The sequence below is a fragment of the Anarhichas minor genome, unplaced genomic scaffold (genome assembly GCF_050575085.1).
Source record: "Anarhichas minor isolate MPS153535 unplaced genomic scaffold, ASM5057508v1 ptg000007l, whole genome shotgun sequence".
NCBI classification, from domain to species: Eukaryota; Metazoa; Chordata; class Actinopteri; order Perciformes; family Anarhichadidae; genus Anarhichas; species Anarhichas minor.
Window position 1 is genome coordinate 8,918,880 of NW_027466453.1, and position 22,323 is coordinate 8,941,202.

At 42.9% G+C, this 22,323-nt stretch overlaps 3 protein-coding genes and 1 pseudogene across 4 annotated transcripts; all 4 read right to left on the reverse strand.

Annotated features, from left to right (window-relative positions):
- Window positions 1-4,137: 4,137 nt before the first annotated feature.
- Window positions 4,138-4,999, reverse strand: LOC142945276 (complement C1q-like protein 3; annotated as a pseudogene).
- Window positions 5,000-11,065: 6,066 nt separating this feature from the next.
- LOC142945277 (complement C1q-like protein 2) lies at window positions 11,066-11,912 on the reverse strand. Its single transcript, XM_076086696.1, has 3 exons — window positions 11,696-11,912; window positions 11,446-11,580; window positions 11,066-11,346 (listed from the first exon to the last, which is right to left on the reverse strand). The coding sequence occupies exons 1-3, from the start codon at window positions 11,910-11,912 to the stop codon at window positions 11,066-11,068; spliced, it is 633 nt and encodes a 210-aa protein (XP_075942811.1).
- A 2,165-nt stretch (window positions 11,913-14,077) lies between these two features.
- Window positions 14,078-16,214, reverse strand: LOC142936742 (coenzyme Q-binding protein COQ10 homolog, mitochondrial). Of its 2 annotated transcripts, none has more exons than XM_076080089.1 (5): window positions 16,036-16,214; window positions 15,383-15,532; window positions 15,001-15,193; window positions 14,778-14,879; window positions 14,078-14,240 (listed from the first exon to the last, which is right to left on the reverse strand). In XM_076080089.1, the coding sequence occupies exons 1-5, from the start codon at window positions 16,137-16,139 to the stop codon at window positions 14,088-14,090; spliced, it is 702 nt and encodes a 233-aa protein (XP_075936204.1). In that variant the 5' UTR covers window positions 16,140-16,214; the 3' UTR covers window positions 14,078-14,087. The 2 variants fall into 2 exon arrangements, with proteins under 2 accessions (XP_075936204.1, XP_075936203.1); XM_076080088.1 differs by having other exon boundaries at window positions 15,383-15,535.
- Window positions 16,215-18,319: 2,105 nt separating this feature from the next.
- On the reverse strand, window positions 18,320-19,916 carry hsd17b1 (hydroxysteroid (17-beta) dehydrogenase 1). Its single transcript, XM_076080090.1, has 6 exons — window positions 19,820-19,916; window positions 19,518-19,679; window positions 19,245-19,424; window positions 19,009-19,102; window positions 18,739-18,922; window positions 18,320-18,475 (listed from the first exon to the last, which is right to left on the reverse strand). Exons 1-6 carry the CDS (start codon window positions 19,914-19,916, stop codon window positions 18,320-18,322), a joined length of 873 nt encoding a protein of 290 aa, XP_075936205.1.
- Window positions 19,917-22,323: the final 2,407 nt, after the last annotated feature.

The following is a 22,323-nucleotide window of genomic DNA, read 5'->3' on the forward strand; positions in this document are numbered from 1 at the left end:
CGTTACGTCTGAACTCAATGATTTGATAAATGAAACCCATCTTTGATGAAACTATCATCAGACAGGCCCAGAAGATTATTTCAGACCCCACCCATGTCCTCCACCCTGAATACCAGCTTCTTCCCTCAGGCAGACCCTTCAGAGTCCCACAGTGCAGGCTCAACCACTTTAAGAACTCCTTTGTCCCCTTGTCCATCAAAGCCCTGAATGGCAAGCTAGCCAGAGCCTAAACCTGTAACACCGATTCTTATTTATTTTTATTATCTTAACTATACACTACAATGTATGTATGCAATATGTTATCTGTATTGTTTTAACAGCAGACAAAGTATGTTTCCAAGACAAATTTCCTTCGGGACAATAAAGTCTATCTTATCTTATCTTATCACTCTTCTTACTGTAGTTCTTTAAATTGTGTGTATTCCTGCCAGTTCTGTCTGTAACAGTAAGCTCTGTGCAGACAGAAAGTGTTTAACATTGGTTAACAAACCTCTGTGAGTGAAACCTTCTGGTGTAGTGTGAAGAGAGCCCAGACCAGACCTGTAAGAGGTCACACCTTAATCAATCAATCAATCAAAATGTATTTGTATAGCACATTTTAAAATACAACAAAGGTTGCCCAAAGTGCTGCACGTACAGTACATAAGCAGTGATACAATCAAATAACAGTAAGTGACATTAAAATCAAGACAAACTGACACAAATCACACAAAAGTGCCATGATACGATCAAAGGCGATACGCCAGGGAAAAGAAATAGGTTTTTAAACGGCTTTTAAACATTGGTGAGGTGGATGACAACCTAATATGAAGGGGAAGGTTGTTCCAGAGCTTAGGGGCAGCAACAGAGAAGGACCGGTCGGCCCGGGTTGTCAATTTTGAGCGAGGTGGGGTATATGTTGAAGAGAATTTTTGGCCCGTGGCAGTGATTTGCAATTAAGTCAGAGAAGTAGCTATTTCTAGCTGACTTAACTGCATTCTGGTAGATAGTGAGAGAGTTCCTTAAGATGTCAAAGGACACATGGAGCTTGTCCTTCTTCCATTTTCTCTCAGAGCTCCTGCACTTTTGCCTGAGCGCCCGAGTGGCTTCATTTAACCAGGGTTGAGGCTTCAGTTTGGGGCAGTATGACCTCAGGGGGGCGACACTGTCAAGAACTGCAGTGCAGGTGGAGTTAAATTCTGTTAAAAAATCCTTTGGAGGAAAGTGCGATTGGGGAGTATCATTAGTTAAAAACAGTGGCGTTTCTCTAAAAGCATTTAAAAACCGTTGTGCGGTGCTGGAGGTGATAAAACGAGGGCAGCGAACAGGGACAGGTGGGGGAGTGTCTGAGCCAGCAGTAACTGCTTCAAAGATGACAGGCTTGTGGTCCGAGAACGTTGCTTCACAAATTTCACTGATGCTTGCAGAAATACCAAAAGATAAAACAAGAATCAATGTATGACCATGTTCATGAGTGGGACCAGAGACTAGCTGCTCAAGATTAAAAGACTTACATAGAAATCCACTTTGCAGGAGGCTGGTCGGTCTTGGTCTGCAGGGGCAAACTTCCATATTGTTTCAAGATGGCTGAAGAGGGATCCGTCAGTACACACGGCCTGTTACAAAAGAAAGGACTCCTTCATCATCACTGACTAAGGCAATACGCTGGGTGAATTGTTTTTGAGAGAATAATATTTGAAATGTTTGTTTTCTGGATTTACCAGGACTGGGGCTTACCCTAACTTGGTGGTTTGGGACGACGGTGACCTCAGAGGTGTAGCGCTCCACAATGGGGGGAAACCTATTTTTTGATTGATGAATAAATCTTCCCTCGCAAACAAATATGTTAATTACACTCATCAACCGTTCTGTTATCCATACGAACGCAAAAAACAACTTTACGTTACATTGTGCCGTTAAAGCTTTGAATTTTGTTTTGTTAAACACCTGTTAGCTATTGCTAAATTATTCACACACACGAGAACAGCATGAAACAATTAAGCACAGAAGTGCATGGGAATGCTCTGTTTAACATTGAGAACTCCACCTCTGATGAGACACGAATGTCGTTTACGACATTTACTTTGACCATGATGTTTCGAAATAAAAAAATAAATAACAAATGAAATCTTAAAAGTTGCTACAAGCAAAACACTCAATTGTCCGTCTGCTGCTCTACTGTGCAAGCGTGAAAGCCAGTTGGATGAAATCAGGCCTCAGGGTCAAGCATGGTGTTATAGCCGTGTCGTGTATTCAAAAAGTTAACCATGTGTTTTGTCAAAGTGGTGGATATTTGACATGTAAAATAAAATGATCTCAATTCTAGGACAAGGTGATTAATGTATTTGCTCATCGTCGCATTGCCAGGCGTAAAACCAAAGTCGGTGCAGGATGTCCACGTGTGTGTTGTGGTTTTATCAAATGGAAGAATTCAAGAACGTCTGTCTAAGGGGAATGTCAAGTGTACATGGTCATATAGCTATATGTAGACTATATGGTTTAATATGGAGTCGTTCACACCAGGATAGCTGCAGTGTCCTGAAAGGTACATGTGTGTAATGTAGGGCTGCAACAACGAATCGATAAAATCGATAAAAATCGTTTATTAAAAGAGTTGGCAACGAATTTCATTATTGATTCGTTGTGTCGCGCGATTATTACGCCACTCAATAAGTCGCGGAGGTGTTTGAGTATAAAAATAAAATTTGAGTTGAGAGCCATTCGCGCCGCCGGTCTCGCCGGGACTATTTGTGTTCATTCGCGCTGGACGTGCCGGAGAGGGGGCGTGGCTTATCGCCCTAAAAGCCGTTCAACTGTCCGCCATTAACCATGGAAAAAATAACCTATTTCTGCTTAGTACGTGTTGTGGAAGTCACAGATATCCCGGGAAACTAAACGCCGTCATGTCTGGTTCATAACATTGTCCAGAGGAACTCTGTGGATTTTATCGAAGTGTATTCACTGTGTCTAGCAAGCCACACGTCGCTGTATGAACACTAAATAAACTGATTTGGCTGTGATTTAACGGCAATAAACCGACAAAAAGGGACTCCGAAATAACTACGTAATGATGCCGATTTGTAGGCTACTTGTCTTCTCAATGGAGCTCTGATGGATCGGTGCTAGGCTATGCTAACATTGTAGCAGCTCCACCAACACTCAGAATAACATCATCTCGACGTAAATACGGCAGCGTCTATTCATTGTTTGTACCATATGGTTTACACACACATTTATACACATAGTTTGGTCCGGTCTCTATTGATATGAGGTATCGTAGAGCTCTGGGTGAACACAGACAGCTTGACAAGCATGACAAGTTAGCGTTAGCTCGTTAATAACAGTAGTAAAGTAGGGGTGGTATAGTTTGCAAGACTAAAGACACGTTTTTATTCACCCGCCTTTTTTGGCCCATTAATATCCAATTCATCGATTAATCGAAAAAATAATCGCCAGATTAATCGATTTTTCAAATAATCGTTAGTTGCAGCCCTAGTGTAGTGTACACAGAAAGTGGTGTAAATACTAGTCTGATCTTTATACATGGCAAACAATAACCTTCATGGCACCAGTGTTATTGTTAGCAGCAGCGACAGCGATGCTGTTTTTTTTTCTTCACCTTGTGAGTCTGTGTGTGAGTCATTGTGACACAATGTGATCCTGGAGACCCCGCCTGTACCAGGAGCTACCACAGGAGCACTTTGCCTGTTTGTATTTATATGTCTGTCTGTGGACACATTTCGTCACCACGATAGCGTCGCCGCTGTGCAAGATGCTGTCATGAAACTATATACAGGAGTGTAATGGGGAGCAAATTGCCGAGTTTGAAGATGGCTCTACGGTATTATTCTGTATTTTATTTTCTGTAGCATTTTTACCCTCAAAACTAATAACCACACTGTAAGTAAGCTTGTTTCAAATGATGAAATCCAAACATCATGAGAGGAAAATAGAGACACCGGCATTGTGCCGACAAAGCTTGATGTTTATTATTGATACAACGTCTCAAACAAATTACTGTTACGTTTCCAGACACAGCACATCATTACACTGTCCTGTCAATCATTTTTGCAGATTGCATTTCCATAGCTACCAGTTAGCAGTATGAATAACGTGAGATATTACTTTTACTGCAAAAAGCATGAAGACCCGTGCAGATTATGCAGCAAAGAGCAGAAAACCAGTGAAGGTGTTGTACTTCCATTCATCATCATAGATCACCCGGGTTGCAAGGAGTTGCACATACACGCCGTCTCCCTCCTCAAGGGGGATGACTACGGCGTTGCTGCCCATGTCATTGCTGTCGGTCCCTGAAGTGTCCCAGACAGATACCAGCCGCTCGTTGTTCTTCATGATGCTCACAACAGAGTTGGGAGTAGGACTGAGGTTGTTGAACATTGAGAATCGAAAGAAGTACGTCCCACTGACATGTGCTGTGAAAATGCCTGCCAGAATAAAAAGACTGGTTTTAATTTCACGAGCCCTCATATAGTGTCTCTCTCTCTCTCTCTCTCTCTCTCTCTCTCTCTCTCTCTAACACACACACACACACACACACACACACACACACATACCTGTTGAAGGATTGTAGCCATTGCCAGTGTTGGAGAAGACCTTGTTATACTTAAGTGCGGTATCAGTGTTGAAAGGTCCAACGTTTCCACGGCCAGATTTCATGAGAGCTGCAGAAAAGGCCACCTGAGGTTTGCCTGAGAGCACCAAGTTACCACAAACACATCAAAAGTAAGAATTTATGCAGGAAAGAATTACAACACATGAATATTACATCCCATAAAATCATGTTCTGTCTTTGTTAGCCTATACCTGCAGTCAGACTCCGCAGCTACAGGACTTCTCTCTCAGCGTTTAGCAACTTAGCCTCCAGTAGTGTTATCTTCGCGGCATTGTCTGCAACCTTTTGATTTATGGAAGTGAGGGATAAGGTGTCGTCGTTTCCATGAGGTGGCCTTTGACATACGCAGCAGCCGAACACTAGAATCAGGACTGCAATGTTCTTCATCCTTGTGGTTTTGAAATCTGCGCCTCTGTGCAGCCTTTCTCTGTCAAACGTCCCCCTCTTATACTTCACAAGACATTGTGCAAAACGAGAAACACCAGTTTCAGGAAACACCCATTTATAAAAAACTAAACATCTTTGGAATTTGGAGCTTCTCAACTCTATCAATGAAGTCCAACAAGTGACTGAAGAAAACTAATTATAGTATTTACTGTAAGGTAAAGTTTACAAAGTGCTTTACGGACATTAAGTTATATAACATTGCTTGTATCAAGTTCAAAGAGATGTGAGGGGTTATAAAAGATATTGATTTATTGAACCTGTTCAAACGGGGCATCATGCAATTTGTTAGCCTTTCCTCTTAAGTCAAACTCCACCCTGGTTATCAGGACACTAAAAGATTTACAGAAAAAAAAACATAGGAAACAAGTTTTTAAGGCTAACTTGATCAATATTATCAGTCATTCAAATATTCTTCTGCTGTGTTTATTATTCGAAGACGTTACGTCTGAACTCAATGATTTGATAAATGAAACCCATCTTTGATGAAACTATCATCAGACAGGCCCAGAAGATTATTTCAGACCCCACCCATGTCCTCCACCCTGAATACCAGCTTCTTCCCTCAGGCAGACCCTTCAGAGTCCCACAGTGCAGGCTCAACCACTTTAAGAACTCCTTTGTCCCCTTGTCCATCAAAGCCCTGAATGGCAAGCTAGCCAGAGCCTAAACCTGTAACACCGATTCTTATTTATTTTTATTATCTTAACTATACGCTACAGGTGTGTTGTACGATGGGCAGTGTGAAATGTATTTGTTGGCTGGTGGCAGTCTGTGCATGTAATGTATGTATGCAATATGTTATTTGTAATGTTTTAACAGCAGACAAAGTATGTTTCCAAGACAAATTTCCTTCGGGACAATAAAGTCTATCTTATCTTATCTTATCACTCTTCTTACTGTAGTTCTTTAAATTGTGTGTATTCCTGCCAGTTCTGTCTGTAACAGTAACCTCTGTGCAGACAGAAAGTGTTTAACATTGGTTAACAAACCTCTGTGAGTGAAACCTTCTGGTGTAGTGTGAAGAGAGCCCAGACCAGACCTGTAAGAGGTCACACCTTAATCAATCAATCAATCAAAATGTATTTGTATAGCACATTTTAAAATACAACAAAGGTTGCCCAAAGTGCTGCACGTACAGTACATAAGCAGTGATACAATCAAATAACAGTAAGTGACATTAAAATCAAGACAAACTGACACAAATCACACAAAAGTGCCATGATACGATCAAAGGCGATACGCCAGGGAAAAGAAATAGGTTTTTAAACGGCTTTTAAACATTGGTGAGGTGGATGACAACCTAATATGAAGGGGAAGGTTGTTCCAGAGCTTAGGGGCAGCAACAGAGAAGGACCGGTCGGCCCGGGTTGTCAATTTTGAGCGAGGTGGGGTATATGCCTGCAGCAGGTCAGACAGATAGACTGAGACGGTGCCATTTAAACACTTAAAAACAAATAACAAAATTCTTAAAGTAATTCTGTACTCTACTGGTAGCCAATGAAGGGATTTTAAGATCGGTGAAATGTGTTCACGCCTGCGTGTACCAGTTAAAAGTCTCGCTGCAGAGTTCTGCACCAACTGAAGGCGTGATAGAAGTTTTTTGCCGATTCCAGCACACAAGGAATTACAGTAGTCCAGTCTAGAGGTGATAAAAGCATGAATAACTTTCTCCAGGTCTTTCGAGGAGAGAAAGGATTTGACCTTAGCCAAGAGTCTTAGCTGAAAGAAGCTGACTTTGACCACGGACGCAACTCGGAGGTCCAATATAAAAGATGAGTCCAAAATCACACCCAGATTTTTTACATACATTTGTAGTGGGTTGCCATGGGGCCAAGACACAATGAGGGACTGTCCGGTATAGCAGCTGAAATGCGAGAGGGATTGATAAGCATGATCTCTGTTTTACCTTCGTTGAGGCATAGAAGATTTAGCGAGAGCCAGCTTTTGACATCAGCTAGGCAGCACATTAAAGAATTTATTGAGGCAGTTCCGGGTTTGAGGGGAAGGTATATTTGAATATCGTCGGCATAGAGGTGATAAGAAATGTTATGTTTCTGGAAAATGGATCCAAGAGGCAGCATGTACAGTGAGAACAGGAGTGGACCCAAAATGGACCCCTGGGGTACCCCACAGGTCAGGGGTGCCGGTTGAGAGGAGCAGTTGCCCATGTTGACAGAGAATGATCTGTCGGTCGGGTAGGACTTCACACATTGTAGGGCAGTACCTCGGATGCCGACAGAGTGCTCAAGGCGGGAGATTAAAATGTCGTGGTCCACAGTGTCAAAAGCAGCAGAGTGTTCAAGTAAAAGCAAAATGGCGGGATCTCTAGCATCAGCAATGAGTAAAAGGTTGTTAAAAACTTTTAAAAGGGCAGATTCAGTGCTGTGAAATGTTCTAAAACCAGATTGAAAAACATCACAGATGCCATTCAAGGTTATAAAAGATTGAAGCTGTTGAAATACAACTTTCTCAAAGATGTTTGACAGAAAAGGCAAGGTGGATATTGGTCTGTAATTTGATAGGTCAGAGGGTTCCAGATTAGGTTTCTTGATGAGAGGAATTACTGTTGCATGTTTGAAATAGACTGGGACTGAACCAGAAAACAGATTTATAATTGACAGTATATATGGTCCAATTTCAACAAAAACCTGCTTAAAGAGACCTGAGGGGATGATGTCAGAGTGGCACATTGTAGTTTTTAGTTGATCAACAATTTTAGTGAGAGCTGGGAGGGAAACAGGCTTAAAATGGTCCAACACAGCAGAAGAAGTGAGAGAATTACTTGGATCAATGTAGTGGGATATAACACCAGACCCAAGATTTGAGATTTTGTCCTGCAAGAACCTAAGAAAGGTGTCGCACTGTGTCGGAGACATACTTAAACACGTCGGGATCGGGGGGTTGATAACAGAGTTAATGGTGTTGAAGAGAATTGTTGAACTGTGGCAGTGATTTGCAATTAAGTCAGAGAAGAAGCTATTTCTAGCTGACTTAACTGCATTCTGGTAAATGGCAAGCTAGCCAGAGCCTAAACCTGTAACACCAATTTTTATTTATTTTTACACTACAGGTGTGTTGTACGATGGGCAGTGTGAAATGTATTTGTTGGCTGGTGGCAGTCTGTGCATGTAATGTATGTATGCAATATGTTATTTGTATTGTTTTAACAGCAGACAAAGTATGTTTCCAAGACAAATTTCCTTCGGGACAATAAAGTCTATCTTATCTTATCTTATCACTCTTCTTACTGTCGCTCTTTAAATTATATGAACTGTATTATGTTATATTGCCTGTGTGTATTGCTGCCAGTTCTGACTGTAACAGTAACCTCTGTGCAGACAGAAAGTGTTTAACATTAGTTCACAAACCTTTGTGAGTGAAACCTTCTGGTGTAGTGTGAAGAGAGCCCAGACCAGACCTGTAAGAGGTCACACCTTAATCAATCAATCAATCAAAATGTAGTTGTATAGCACATTTTAAAATACAACAAAGGTTGCCCAAAGTGCTGCACGTACAGTACATAAGCAGTGATACAATCAAATAACAGTAAGGGACATTAAAATCAAGACAAACCGACACAAATCACACAAAAGTGCCATGATACGATCAAAGGCGATACGCCAGGGAAAATAAATAGGTTTTTAAACGGCTTTTAAACATTGGTAAGGTGGATGACAACCTAATATGAAGGGGAAGGTTGTTCCAGAGATTAGGGGCAGCAACAGAGAAGGACCGGTCGGCCCAGGTTGTCAAATTTGAGCGAGGTGGGGTATATGTTGAAGAGAATTTTTGGCCCGTGGCAGTGATTTGCAATTAAGTCAGAGAAGTAGCTATTTCTAGCTGACTTAACTGCATTCTGGTAGATAGTGAGAGAGTTCCTTAAGATGTCAAAGGACACATGGAGCTTGTCCTTCTTCCATTTTCTCTCAGAGCTCCTGCACTTTTGCCTGAGCGCCCGAGTGGCTTCATTTAACCAGGGTTGAGGCTTCAGTTTGGGGCAGTATGACCTCAGGGGGGCGACACTGTCAAGAACTGCAGTGCAGGTGGAGTTAAATTCTGTTAAAAAATCCTTTGGAGGAAAGTGCGATTGGGGAGTATCATTAGTTAAAAACAGTGGCGTTTCTCTAAAAGCATTTAAAAACCGTTGTGCGGTTTGTGTGGAGGTGATAAAACGAGGGCAGCGAACAGGGACAGGTGGGGGAGTGTCTGAGCCAGCAGTAACTGCTTCAAAGATGACAGGCTTGTGGTCCGAGAACGTTGCTTCACAAATTTCACTGATGCTTGCAGAAATACCAAAAGATAAAACAAGAATCAATGTATGACCATGTTCATGAGTGGGACCAGAGACTAGCTGTTCAAGATTAAAAGACTTACATAGAAATCCACTTTGCAGGAGGCTGGTAGGTCTTGGTCTGCAGGGGCAAACTTCCATATTGTTTCAAGATGGCTGAAGAGGGATCCGTCAGTACACACGGCCTGTTACAAAAGAAAGGACTCCTTCATCATCACTGACTAAGGCAATACGCTGGGTGAATTGTTTTTGAGAGAATAATATTTGTAATGTTTGTTTTCTGGAGCTACCAGGACTGGGGCTTACCCTGACTTGGTGGTTTGGGACGACGGTGACCTCAGAGGTGTAGCGCTCCACAATGGGGGGGAAACCTAATTTTTTGTTTTTGATTGATGAATAAATCTTCCCTCGCAAACAAATATGTTAATTACAGTCATCAACCATTCTGTTATCCATACGAATGCAAAAAACAACTTTACGTTACATTGTGCCGTTAAAGCTTTAAATTTTGTTTTGTTAAACACCTGTTAGCTATTGCTAAATTATTCACACACACGAGAACAGCATGAAACATTTAAGCACAGAAGTGCATGGGAATGCTCTGTTTAACATTGAGAACTCCACCTCTGATGAGACACGAATGTCGTTTACGACATTTACTTTGACCATGATGTTTCGACTTTAAAATTAAAGTTAAAAAATGAAATCAGGCCTCAGGGTCAAGCATCATGTCATAGCCGTGTCGTGTTTTCAAAAAGTTAACCATGTGTTTTGTCAAAGTGGTGGATATTTGACATGTAAAATAAAATTATCTCAATTCTAGGACAAGGTGATTAATGTATTTGCTCATCGTCGCATTGCCAGGCGTAAAACCAAAGTCGGTGCAGGATGTCCACGTGTGTGTTGTGGTTTTATCAAATGGAAGAATTCAGGAACTTCTGTCTAAGGGTAATGTCAAGTGTATACAAGGTCATATAGCTATATGTAGACTATATGGTTTAATATGGAGTCGTTCACACCAGGATAGCTGCAGTGTCCTGAAAGGTACATGTGTGTAGTGTACACAGAAAGTGGTGTAAATACTAGTCTGATCTGTATACATGGCAAACAATAACCTTCATGGCACCAGTGTTATTGTTAGCAGCAGCGACAGCGATGCTGTTTTTTTTTCTTCACCTTGTGAGTCTGTGTGTGAGTCATTGTGACAGAATGTGATCCTGGAGACCCCGCCTGTACCAGGAGCTACCACAGGAGCACTTTGCCTGTTTGTATTTATATGTCTGTCTGTGGACACATTTCATCACCACGACAGCGTCGCAACTGTGCAAGATGCTGTCATGAAACTATATACAGGAGTGTAATGGGGAACAAATTGCCGAGTTTGAAGATGGCTCTACGGCATTATTCTGTATTTTATATTTTATAGCATTTTTACCCTCAAAACTAATAACCACACTGTAAGTAAGCTTGTTTCAAATGATGAAATCCAAACATCATGAGAGGAAAATAGAGACACAGGCATTGTGCCGACAAAGCTTGATGTTTATTATTGATACAACGTCTCAAACAAATTGCTGTTACGTTTCCAGACACAGCACATCATTACATTGTCCTGTCAATCATTCGCACAGATTACACTTCCCAAGCTACCAGTTAGCAGTATGAATAACGTGAGATATTACTTTTACTGCAAAAAGCATGAAGACCCGTGCAGATTATGCAGCAAAGAGCAGAAAACCAGTGAAGGTGTTGTAGTGCATGATGTCATCATAGACCTCCCGGTTTGCCTGGAGCTCCACAAACACGCTGTCTCCCACCTGGAGGGCGATGACTACGGCGTTGCTGCCCATGTCATTGCTGTCGTTCCCTGAAGTGTCCCAGACAGATACCAGCCGCTCGGTGTTCTTCATGAGGCTCACAACAGAGTTGGCAACATGACTGTTGTGCATTGAGAATCGAAAGAAGTACGTCCCACTGACAAGTGCTGTGAAAATGCCTGCCAGAATAAAAAGACTTGTTTTAATTTTGCGAGCCCTCATATAGTGTCTCTCTCTCTCTCTCTCTCTCTCTCTCTCTCTCTCTAACACACACATACCTGTTGAAGGATTGTAGCCATTGCCAGTGTTGGAGAAGACCTTCTTATACTTAAGTGGAGTATTAGTGTTGAAAGGTCCAATGTTTCCAGAGCCAGAATCCATGAGAGCTGCAGAAAAGGCCACCTGAGGTTTGCCTGAGAGCACCAAGTTACCACAAACACATCAAAAGTAAGAATTTATGCAGGAAAGAATTACAACACATGAATATTACATCCCATAAAATCATGTTCTGTCTTTGTTAGCCTATACCTGCAGTCAGACTCTGCAGCTCCAGGACTTCTCCCTCAGAGTTTTGCAACTTAGATTCCAGTAGTGTTATCTTCTCGGCCATGTTTGCAACCTTCTCCCCCACCACTCCCAGGGTTTGACTTATGGAAGTGAGGGATAAGGTGTCGTTGTTTTCCTCAGCTGCCACTTGACATACGCAGCAGCCGAACGCTAGAATCAGGACTGCAATGTTCTTCATCCTTGTGGTTTTGAGATCTGCGCCTCTGTGCAGCCTTTCTCTGTCAAACGTCTCCCTCTTATACTTCACAAGACATTGTGCAAAACAAGAAACACCCATTTATAAATCACTAAACATCTTTATTGATAGAGCTGGGAAACTCCAAAGTCCAACAAGTGATACAATTTTTTTAATTATAGTATTTACTGTAAGGTAAAGTTTACAAAGTGCTTTACAGACATGAAGTTATAAAACATTGCTTGTATCAAGTTCAAAGAGATGTGAGGGGTTATAAAAGATATTGATTTATTGAACCTGTTCAAACATGGCAGCGTGCAATTTGTTAGCCTTTCCTCTTAAGTCAAACTGCACCCTGGTTATCAGGAAACTAAAAGATTTACAGAAAACAAACAGAGGAAACAAAGCTTTTAAGGCTAACTTGATCAATATTAACAGTCATTCAAATATTCTTCTTCTGCTGTGTTTAAGACAAGATAATCCTTTATTAGTCCTGCAGTGGGGAAATTTACAGGATTACAGCACTATATAGTACAGTGCAAACAAGAGACAGTAAAAAACAAGATCCAAACAAGTATTATAAATAAGTAATAAACAGTAAAGAATATTAACTAAGTAAAAAATTCACAATAACTAAATACAACTAAAAAAATGATATATACAGACAGAATAATGTTTTTATTGCACCGTGTATTTATATTGCACTGATTTAGTGTTGTGTGGTCTACTGGGAGCAGCTGGTTGTGCAGCCTGACAGCGGCAGGAAGGAAGACCTGCGGTACCTCTCCTTCACACACCGGGGATGAATCAGCCGGTGGCTGAAGGAGCTGCACAGAGCTGCCAGGGTGTCCCGCATAGGGTGGGAGGTGTTGTCCATCAGGGATGATAGCTTGATAGCTGTCTCCCACCACTTCCACCGTATCCAGTGGACACCCCAGCACACTGCTGGCCTTCTTGGTACGTTTGTTGAGTCTGTTCCTGTCGGCTGTCGAGATGCTGCTGCCCCAGCAGACCACTCCATAAAAAATGGCTGATGCCACCAAAGTGTCAAAGAAGGTCCTCAGGAGTGCTCCCTGCACTCCAAAAGACCTCAGTCTCCTCAGCAGATAGAGTCTGCTCTGACACTTTTTGTAAAGTGCGTGTGTATGGTCAGTCCAGTCCAGTTTGTTGTTCAAGTGAACACCCAGGTACCTATAAGATCTCACAATCTCAATGTCCATTCCCTGGATGTTCACTACCGGAGGAGAGTATTATTCAAAGATGTTACGTTTGAACTCAATGATTTGATACATGAAAACCATCATTCTTACTGTAGCTCCACCTCAAACACACCATATGCCACGCTACTAAAAATAATGTTGTAATGTAGAAAAAGTTACATCTTCAAATTGTATTCTTATATACTGCCTGTGTGTATTCCTGCCAGCTGTGTCTGTAACAGTAACCTCTGTGCAGACAGAAACTGTTCAACATTAGTAAACAAACCTCTGTGACAGCACAGCACAGGGAATGAATCTCATCTGAACCAGACACAGAATTGGACCTGAAAGAAATGTTTTCCTCATCACATAAGTTGCCTGTCATCTATTTCTCATATTGTATCTTTGAACAGTTCTGAGCTTCTATTGTCTGTGTGTGCACTGTGACATGACCTCATCTGTATGTCTCTGCAACACCAGGACTTGACTCCTGTTTTACCTTCATTTAGCATTTTTAACCAATCTCACCAGGAGTCCATACATGATGAATCTGGCACAAACACAACAACGAGTAAACAGATATTGATACAATCCACTACACTGGAAATCCTTGCTTGCAGCACATAAAAAATAATAATGCAATAAATGACGCTTCGACATAGATTTACTAAAACAAAAGCTTTTTAATTCCACAGACAAAGACATGATGAACAAGAAATAGCTCGTAACCCTTTTAGATGTTTTAGTGTTGAGCCCACAATCGTACAAAGAAACATCATTTGAAACCACGTATGTATTCCTGACCTATAAAGTGACTAAATATGTACAAGGAAGTCAATAAATTAGCTCGTGGACTATAAATAAACAGTAAGTATGTTTAATGTGCATCGTCAACTCAAGTGTAAGATACGGACGTGTGCAAAAAGAAGAACCAGCTTCCTGTGTAGGACAAGTGTTGATAGGAGGTAGAGCAGAGGCCTCATGTCGACCGCCTCCTCGATGGCGCCTCCTGCTGGCTGCTATACAGCATCGCAGCTCGGGAATCGAAGGCATTGACCATCTGTTTAACCACTTCGTCAAAGAAGATTCTGGCCAGCTGAGAGTGCAAAAGAGACTTGAATTCAAACGAAACCTACAGAGGACACAGGAGGGGGACAAACAAGTTAGTTTATTGTATAAATCACAACCAGAGACGTCTTTGGCTGAATTCAAAGTCGCTTTTGACTGTCAGACTTTCCCTTCCTTTAAATGTCCATCTTATCCAACATGTTTTACTGAAATCTAACTGCTTCCTGGCTGACCCTGAGGTCATCTGAGTCAGCATTTTTGGTCAATCTGCCTCCCAGCAGCTCCTTTACACTGTTCCCTGAGAGCTGTTTCAGGCCTCCTGGGACACCAGCGTGCTACTGGAGACCAAATTTAGAGCATAATGAGATTTTACCCAACACTTCCTTTGAGTCAGTCATCCATTCACAACAGTACAGGAGCGAAGACGATCCCTTAAGTCCCATGGGAAAGTTACCGTATTTTGATCAGTGGGTTTGTTTACAATAATAATGTCGCTGCTATTTGACTCATTTTAATTGTTTACATTATTCTATTTTCATTGCAGAGTTCTACTTCCAATTCCAACGACTGTGGCTGCTGCAAAAACCGGATTTACACTTACATAGAAATCCACTTTGCAGGAGGCTGGTAGGTCTTGGTCTGCAGGGGCAAACTTCCATATTGTTTCAAGATGGCTGAAGAGGGATCCGTCAGTACACACGGCCTGTTACAAAAGAAAGGACTCCTTCATCATCACTGACTAAGGCAATACGCTGGGTGAATTGTTTTTGAGAGAATAATATTTGTAATGTTTGTTTTCTGGAGCTACCAGGACTGGGGCTTACCCTGACTTGGTGGTTTGGGACGACGGTGACCTCAGAGGTGTAGCGCTCCACAATGGGGGGGAAACCTATTTCGAGGTCCGCCCGGACGTCACCGCTCTGTCCCTTGGTGACCCGAGACTTCTTGCACCAGGGAACAAAGTGCTGGTACTGGTCCACGCTGGCCACCACATTGTACATCTGCTCTGGAGAATACCTGCACACACACACACACACACACACACACACACACACACACACACACACACACACACACACACACACACACACACACACACACACACGCACATCCGATGAGACCGTGTCACCGCTTCAACATCATTTCACGTATTTAATTTAATTTCAGTGGTCTTAAACACATTGCACATCATTTCGGGGCACTCACCCTAATGTCCGGCACTCGGTGTACTCTATCCTGCGTGTGCTGGTGGGAAAAGCCAGGTTGATGAAGCTGCGGCTGGGTGTGCTGGCGGGGACGCAGAGAGGAAGGCCGGCCCTCCTCGCCGCCGGGGCCCCACAGGAGCCCCACGAGTGTCTTCTGAAGGGGGGGGGGGGGGGAGACATTAATGAGTTTGTGTGTTAATACAGTGAGGGGGACCTGTGACATCCGACTTTACCCCTCAGTATTTTAGGTTGTAAATTCCCAATAGAGCCGTATGAGCATCTATTCAAGTGAGAGCTAAGCATTCATGAACATCTCTCCCCCCCCATCTCCTCCTCCAGTGCTTCTCCGGTGAGGAAACCTAGGTGCATAACTACCACAAGAGGGAGAGAGGACCGAGTCTCGTGACTGTAAGTTGACCCGTTCACTCGCGCACATCCCCCACACAGTACCCGTGAATACGGTAACGACAAACCAGCTCCGGAAATTTCAAGAAAAAAAAAAAGGCAGTCTAACGTCTAAAATGACACCAACCGCTACATTTCGATAAACGCGCGTGACATTCAACCAAAACTTCTGCCTTCAGTATTTCACCGAACGTTAGGCTTTCGTTTTCGTCTCCGTCGGGGGGGGGGGGGTCCCGTTGTATTACTCACAAGATATTTGCTCTTCTGCCGTTTCCTCGCACGGCTGTAGCGGAGCGGGCTGCAGACATCTCCCGCAGCGCCGTGAGGAGACGCGGGCTCGTTCTTCTGGTCATGCTGAAGTTTGTGTGTTTGGAGACTCACACAGGCTGCCGTTCAGTGACTGATGACTGCTGCACTTGTCCGATCAAGAAAAGAGTGACGCAACAGGAGGCTCTAGCCAATCAGAGAGCCGGATCCAGTTTAAACGATAAATTGATCACTTCATTTTTTTTTTTTTATAGACACATATATTTTGTAACTTATTTCCATGATTTCTAATAAAACAAGGTGTCACAAGTGGTATTGTTATTACGGAATGCACAATGAGTCTACTAGTTGGATCTCTTACTCTGAGACAGACTGAATTTAGACTGACACTTTTACTCTTGTCACCCAAAAGTACATAAGGAAATGCACATTTGTTGTTGTTTTGCCTTATGTGTTGATGCTTTTAATGGTTTTATGTGAAGCACTTTGAATTGCCTTGTTGTTGACATGTGCTATACTAATAAACTTGCCTTTTACTGTAAGAAAAGTTGTTCCATATGACACATTTGTGATTGAATCGCTGAAGATATAGCATTCGGCTAAATGAAAATGTTTACATTATGATAGCAGTGTGATAGGAAACTACATTTCATTTGAATGCACCATGCTCTTAACTGACTTTATTCTGCATAATACTGTATGCTCTAAGAGGCTGGCACCTCTGGGTGATGCAGCATTCAGTGTTAACACACAGTCCGAACAGGTACAGCAGGATCCATCTCAGGATCTTCAGACTGGAATTAATTCACTTGATCAGGGAGGGATTTAAGAACCTCAGACATGCCATCAAAGGCCAGAAATGTCATGCGTAGACGTAGAGACATGCCATTGCCAACCATTCAGGTTATAAGACAACATACTCGTGGGCTTAACAGGCTGTTCCAACGACTACACAGGTGGTGGCTGCTGTTCCAGCTGGCCCTCCTTCAGTTTGATGCAGTTCAGTGATTCAAAAGTCCAACTGAGGCAGCTAAACGTCCTCTTTACAATTCACTTACAACAACTCAGAAAGACATTGCTTAACTTTTCATTGTTTTTAAGTGCCCTCTTTTACATTTGTACTGAAATAGAAAGGTAATAGAGGACTTTCAGTAATAACTAACTTCTGTTAATGCAGATTGTTGTCTCACGACTACATAGGAGTCGCTGCAGTGATGTCACTGGTTTACAAAGACATCACTGCGCATGCATTTTCAGTTCACATGTATCAATCATTGACAGGCCGTCATTCCTTCAGCCGAAGAACTTAACTGTGTGTCTACTTATATGTCGCCCACAGGAGAAAATATATAAGACGGCTTGTCTAAAGCGTGCAAACTTCTCCGCTAAAAAGCCTTCCTGTTAGATTTCAATGATTAGGAAAGTGAACTACAGAATATATGACGCCATCTGTTATATTCTGACAATATGTTAAGAGGACAGAGATACTGAACGGATATTTCCAGACTAAACTAGCTGTTAACAGTGTTTTTCTACTCTTCTTCTTTCTTTTTCTTTTAAAATAAAAGAGATTTTTCCACTTCAACAAAATACCATATCTCCTGATTATCAATCGGACATTGCCATGAATACATATTTACTGGGGAAGAATGTAGAATTTGATCAGTATTTCCTGTGCTCCCTATAACATACTCCCTGTGACACTTGACCTCTATTATGAAGTAAGTAAGGCACATAATGCACAACGTCGTTTCAGTTCAGTTCAAATGCTTTATTCGTTTACCCCTCGAGGGACATTTTAAGACATGCCATTCAGCGAACACAAGAACAGAAATGAAACATTTCTTCGTTTCATGCTTTAGAGCGAGGAAGCTGTTCTTGTTGCTTGGGGCGAGCCAATTTAAAAATGAAAGAGTGTTTTACATTTTACAGGGTGGCAAGAACCTGTCGAGAAGCTCGCTGATCCCTGTGAAAATATGCCAACCAGTGTGACGAGAATCAAAAGACAGGAATGCACTCACAAGCCTTTTCAAATGTTTCTCCACCAACCAGAAAAATGATCTAATTTTATATTTATAACTTTACTTTGTGATAAGGAATACAACTTTTGATAAGTGACATACAAAAATAGAAGCATGAAGTCATGTGAACTAACAAAACTGAACTCACAGCCCTTAGAGCAACCAGTGAGTCACACAGTGCCTCAACTTTATTCCCGATAATCTAAATTGAAAGAGCAATAATGTTGACCTGCGCACATAAAGAATTATTGTTCCTCAGCCGAGAACATGATTTTGCTCAAAGCCCTGATGTACTGCGAGCCATCTGGAGCTGTGATCTTCAGTTTGGTGAGAGGTGGCACCCCTCCCCCGGTGTAGTATCTGAAAGCAGGGCTGTGGGACTGGATGGCCTCCAGGAACACCTTGGAGACAAAAACAAACACACCACAGGCTTAAATGTAGCAGCGCTCCGACGTTGGCACACTAACTTTTGTCAATTTGCTGTGATAAACTCAAACTATCGCAGTATTCTGATCCTCTATGAAGGAAGAATGTGTACATCTTGGATATCTGTTTATAGAATCTTGCACTCTTTATATTTGCACTTTTCCCTACTTTGCACCGCGACTGCTGCACAAAGACGTGTCCTCTGTCTAAATAGAGCTCGACCTTATCTTTGACGCACCTTCACGATGTCCTCGGTGTCCTGCGCTGCGTTTTGGAAAACGGAGCCGCAGTGCTGCAGGTATTTTTCATAGAGGCTGAGGGTGAGGGCGTCCACCTGTTGGAGGGACGTGTCCCCGAGCTCTGCCCTCTGCAGGTTGACCAGGAAGTCAGTGTTGACTGGACCACACTCGATGAGACTCACGCTGCAGGGATGAAAAGCACAATCAACATTTACAGTTAACAGCCTCTAAAGTAAGGGGAAAGAAGATAAGCAAACATTGAAACTCACTGGATATTGAAGTGTTGCAGGAGGACAGCCAAGCTCTCACATGCTCCCTCTATCGCGAACTTACTGGCACAGTACACCTCATTAAAGGGCAGACCTGCAAGAGAGCATGAAGCAGGAAGATGGCTTGTTTTGGCAATTTCATGCACGGCAGCGACTGCCAAAATCATTAGAAAAACTGCACGTGCGGAACACACTGTTGACGTCCGGCGATTCCTCAACCCATGTGCTCCACTCACCTTGAAGCCCTCCCGTGCTCCCGGTGACCAGAATGCGGCCTTGGCCCTGAGCCTTCATGTCTGGCAGGAAAGCCTGGATGGTCTGGATGGTACCGAAGAGGTTGACCTCCAGGATGTGCCTCATCGAGTCCAAGGACTGCACCTCCAGCGGCCCCGTCAAACCCACTCCGGCATTACACACTGCGGGGTAGCGAGGGTAAGCCCATCAACGCACGCACACACACACACAAATTACAATCTTAACGAGAACACGCCGACGACACAGGAGCGTACCCAGAATGTCCACTCGCTTCTCCACAACCCTGTCCCTCGCGCCCAGGATGGACTGCCGGACGGTCACGTCCATTTGGAGTATGTCCAAGGTGTCCTTGTGCAGGCTTTTCACACACTCTAAAAGACGCTCCTTCTTGGCCAGGTTTCTCATCGTGGCATACACTAAACAGAAAGCATGTAGTGGCATGTCTTGATACAGATTCCTTTCAAATGTTTTGCTTTTTATACAGATCAATATCAACAGTTCCTGACCCAGTGCGGACACAAGGAATGCGATAAAAGACAGAGACAGCATTGGTTACCTTTGAATGTCTTGTTTGGGTCGGAGGCTAACCGGACAGCCAGGCTGAGACCGATTCCCGAGGAGCAGCCCGTGATCAGCACCACCTTCTTGTCCATGGAGCCGCCGACTGTCTGCTTCAGGAGAGAGCAGCTGGACAGCAGAGGATAAGATGGAGGCATGTGAAAGCTCTTCTTCTCAGTGTTTTCACACATTTCTCTATCACAAGGCCAGTCAACCCTAAACATCTTATCGGCCACCTGGAGTCCTCCCATCTTTTCACACGTCCTTGTTGGTGTAGTTGATTTTGTTTTTATATTGAGACACGTGGGAAACATTGGTGGCTTTGTGGGGGTGCTTGTGTGGGGGTGCTTGTGTACTGACATCAATGATCGGTGGTGTAAGAGTATATTCCATTTTTGGAGGTGCTGTTGGGAATAATTACAGATCATGCACTCCTTTAAATTGCACGACATATATGCACCAGGTGGCAGCAAAGCATCATGATATCGGTCACACTGGCCTCTTTCCTGGCTGCTCCATTGACCACATCTAACAATGAGCTGAGGACAGCCAGCAAGGAGCACAATGGGTTTGAGTTCAAGGGGTCGAGGAGGGAAATCGTCGAGCGCTGTTCTCATTAAATCAGATTTGGAGACCTTGCATCCTTTTTCCCAAGCTCGGGAGAGTAAATTGTTATTTTAGGTATGTCTCACAGAGAGTTGTCGTTTGCCGACGTTTCTTTAAATGTGTGACGAAGTGATTTCAATTCAAAAGTCACATTCTGAGATTTTGACCACATCGCGTGGTTTTCGTCATACGATGAAAGCTCTGAAAAAGCTAGTAAATGGAGCTTTGATTTGAGATTATTTCCCTTTTACACACGGTTCCCAAGATTAGGAAATAACTTCCATGCTGGTGTTGACCTAGAGTGTTGCTAATCAGTCACTGTTAGACGTTTTATTTCAATAGGCACAGCACTTGCTAGTCTGAAGTTCATCTTGCCCTTTCAAGATTTCATCTAATCTAGAGCAATAGGATAAGGGGTTAGTAGCAACTAGCATGACGTATTTTACAGTTATTAATTCTTTAAGTAGTAGTGAGGCAGACCTTACCACTGACGTTACCTCAGGGCCAAGTGTCGGTAAGCAAACTGGTCTTTCTGCCCATTTTAGGAGGATTAGAATTCTAGAAGAAGTATCATAATGTAATGGCAATGCTATGCAAATTACAGTGACTACCTGTCAAGATGTGTTTGTGGTAGGTTTATTGGGCATTTTGTGTAATTCTGTGGTAAATTTACTGCAAAAGCTGACAGTGTTGCGTCAGGAGACCCTAGTGCTCAACTAAAGATGCTTTCCAGTGTTTTCAATGTTGCGCTGAGAGGAAACTTGGCCCATTTCAGAGCAAGAAATTCTGACCAACGCCAAGCTCCTAGAAGTGTCTGTTATTCCACATTAATCCATCATGCAAGTTCTGCGCAGTAACTGGAAAATAAGGTTTGTGACAACAAGATGCCATTATACGCAGTTTTCGCTGGGTGGCGCCAAATCCTCGTGTACAGACCGTTCATCTATCAGAGCTTGTGTAAAGTCTAGCAGAGCCATGGACTGACTAGAACATTGCATCTGATCAAACTGTCAAGAAACACTGGACATAGTGCTGGGTTTGGATGAATTCTTAGGTAAAATAAGTGTGATTTATTCTCAGGAAATGTAAAATATAGAGTGTAGAATATGAATGTGAAATTTGACTTTATTCTCTGTCACGGTCCCTCTCCTATCTTCTTCCTCTTTTGTGCCTCGTTGCCATGTTTCTGCATTTAAACTGGTTTTCCGTCACACGTACTCCTACAGCTGTGTTTCCGACCGGTCAAAAGAACTCGCATATTCGTGCAACATTTCAGCAGCCTCATTTGAAAGAATTTCTCCCGCTGATGAGAGGCAAACCAAGTAGGAATTTCCTGCCATTTTGCTGCGTTCCTTCTCTTGAGATGGCATCGGCTTGGCCGCTGTCCCAGAGTCTGTGGGACAGATAACAGCAGGGCCTTGAACCTCTCTCGAATATCTACGACTCCCAAGCACCGTTCAAAATATTGAACCGCCTGACCTCAGACGTTGCTGAGTTTGAGCTGTTTTATGGTATCCTGTGTGCAGCCATTCGTTTATTGTCACTAAAACGTGAAACATGTACCCGAAAGAAGAAATTCATCCTCTTTCCTCTCTGTCAACCGTGCAGACACTTAGAAGTATGGGCTTCACCTCCTCCATTAGTTGTCTCTGTATCCATCCTGGCAGCACGCTGCAGTCTATGGTACATGGTCAATGCAGTATCGGGAGCTTGCTGCTAAATGGGGCCGTCGTCTCCCTGAGGCCCAGTAATTACCAAGAGAAGATCGAAGGGAGGCTTTTAAAACACCTGCTGGACAAGATTGACCCAAATGTAAACAGACTTCTGAAGACCTTACATCCCACACATGCACAGCTGTGAGTCATTTTTGGGAGAAAGGTAAAGTGTTTGCTGGAA

What these genes read in the sequence shown, in the direction of transcription:
- LOC142936742 (XM_076080088.1), bottom strand. Translation starts at nt 16,139, where the DNA reads ATGACCAGAAGAACGAGCCCGCGTCTCCTCACGGCGCTGCGGGAGATG. An exon ending in GGCAGAAGAGCAAATATCTT is followed by an intron (nt 15,536 to 16,035) that starts GTGAGTAATACA and finishes CCCCCCCTTCAG; the next exon opens with AAGACACTCGTGGGGCTCCT. An exon ending in CCTGCAAAGTGGATTTCTAT is followed by an intron (nt 14,241 to 14,777) that starts GTAAGTGTAAAT and finishes TGTCCTCTGTAG; the next exon opens with GTTTCGTTTGAATTCAAGTC.
- hsd17b1 (XM_076080090.1), bottom strand. Translation starts at nt 19,916, where the DNA reads ATGGACAAGAAGGTGGTGCTGATCACGGGCTGCTCCTCGGGAATCGGT. An exon ending in CCCAAACAAGACATTCAAAG is followed by an intron (nt 19,680 to 19,819) that starts GTAACCAATGCT and finishes CTTTCTGTTTAG; the next exon opens with TGTATGCCACGATGAGAAAC. An exon ending in GAAGCGAGTGGACATTCTGG is followed by an intron (nt 19,425 to 19,517) that starts GTACGCTCCTGT and finishes GCTACCCCGCAG; the next exon opens with TGTGTAATGCCGGAGTGGGT.
- LOC142945277 (XM_076086696.1), bottom strand. Translation starts at nt 11,912, where the DNA reads ATGAAGAACATTGCAGTCCTGATTCTAGCGTTCGGCTGCTGCGTATGT. An exon ending in GCTGCAGAGTCTGACTGCAG is followed by an intron (nt 11,581 to 11,695) that starts GTATAGGCTAAC and finishes TGGTGCTCTCAG; the next exon opens with GCAAACCTCAGGTGGCCTTT. An exon ending in TGGCTACAATCCTTCAACAG is followed by an intron (nt 11,347 to 11,445) that starts GTATGTGTGTGT and finishes TTATTCTGGCAG; the next exon opens with GCATTTTCACAGCACTTGTC.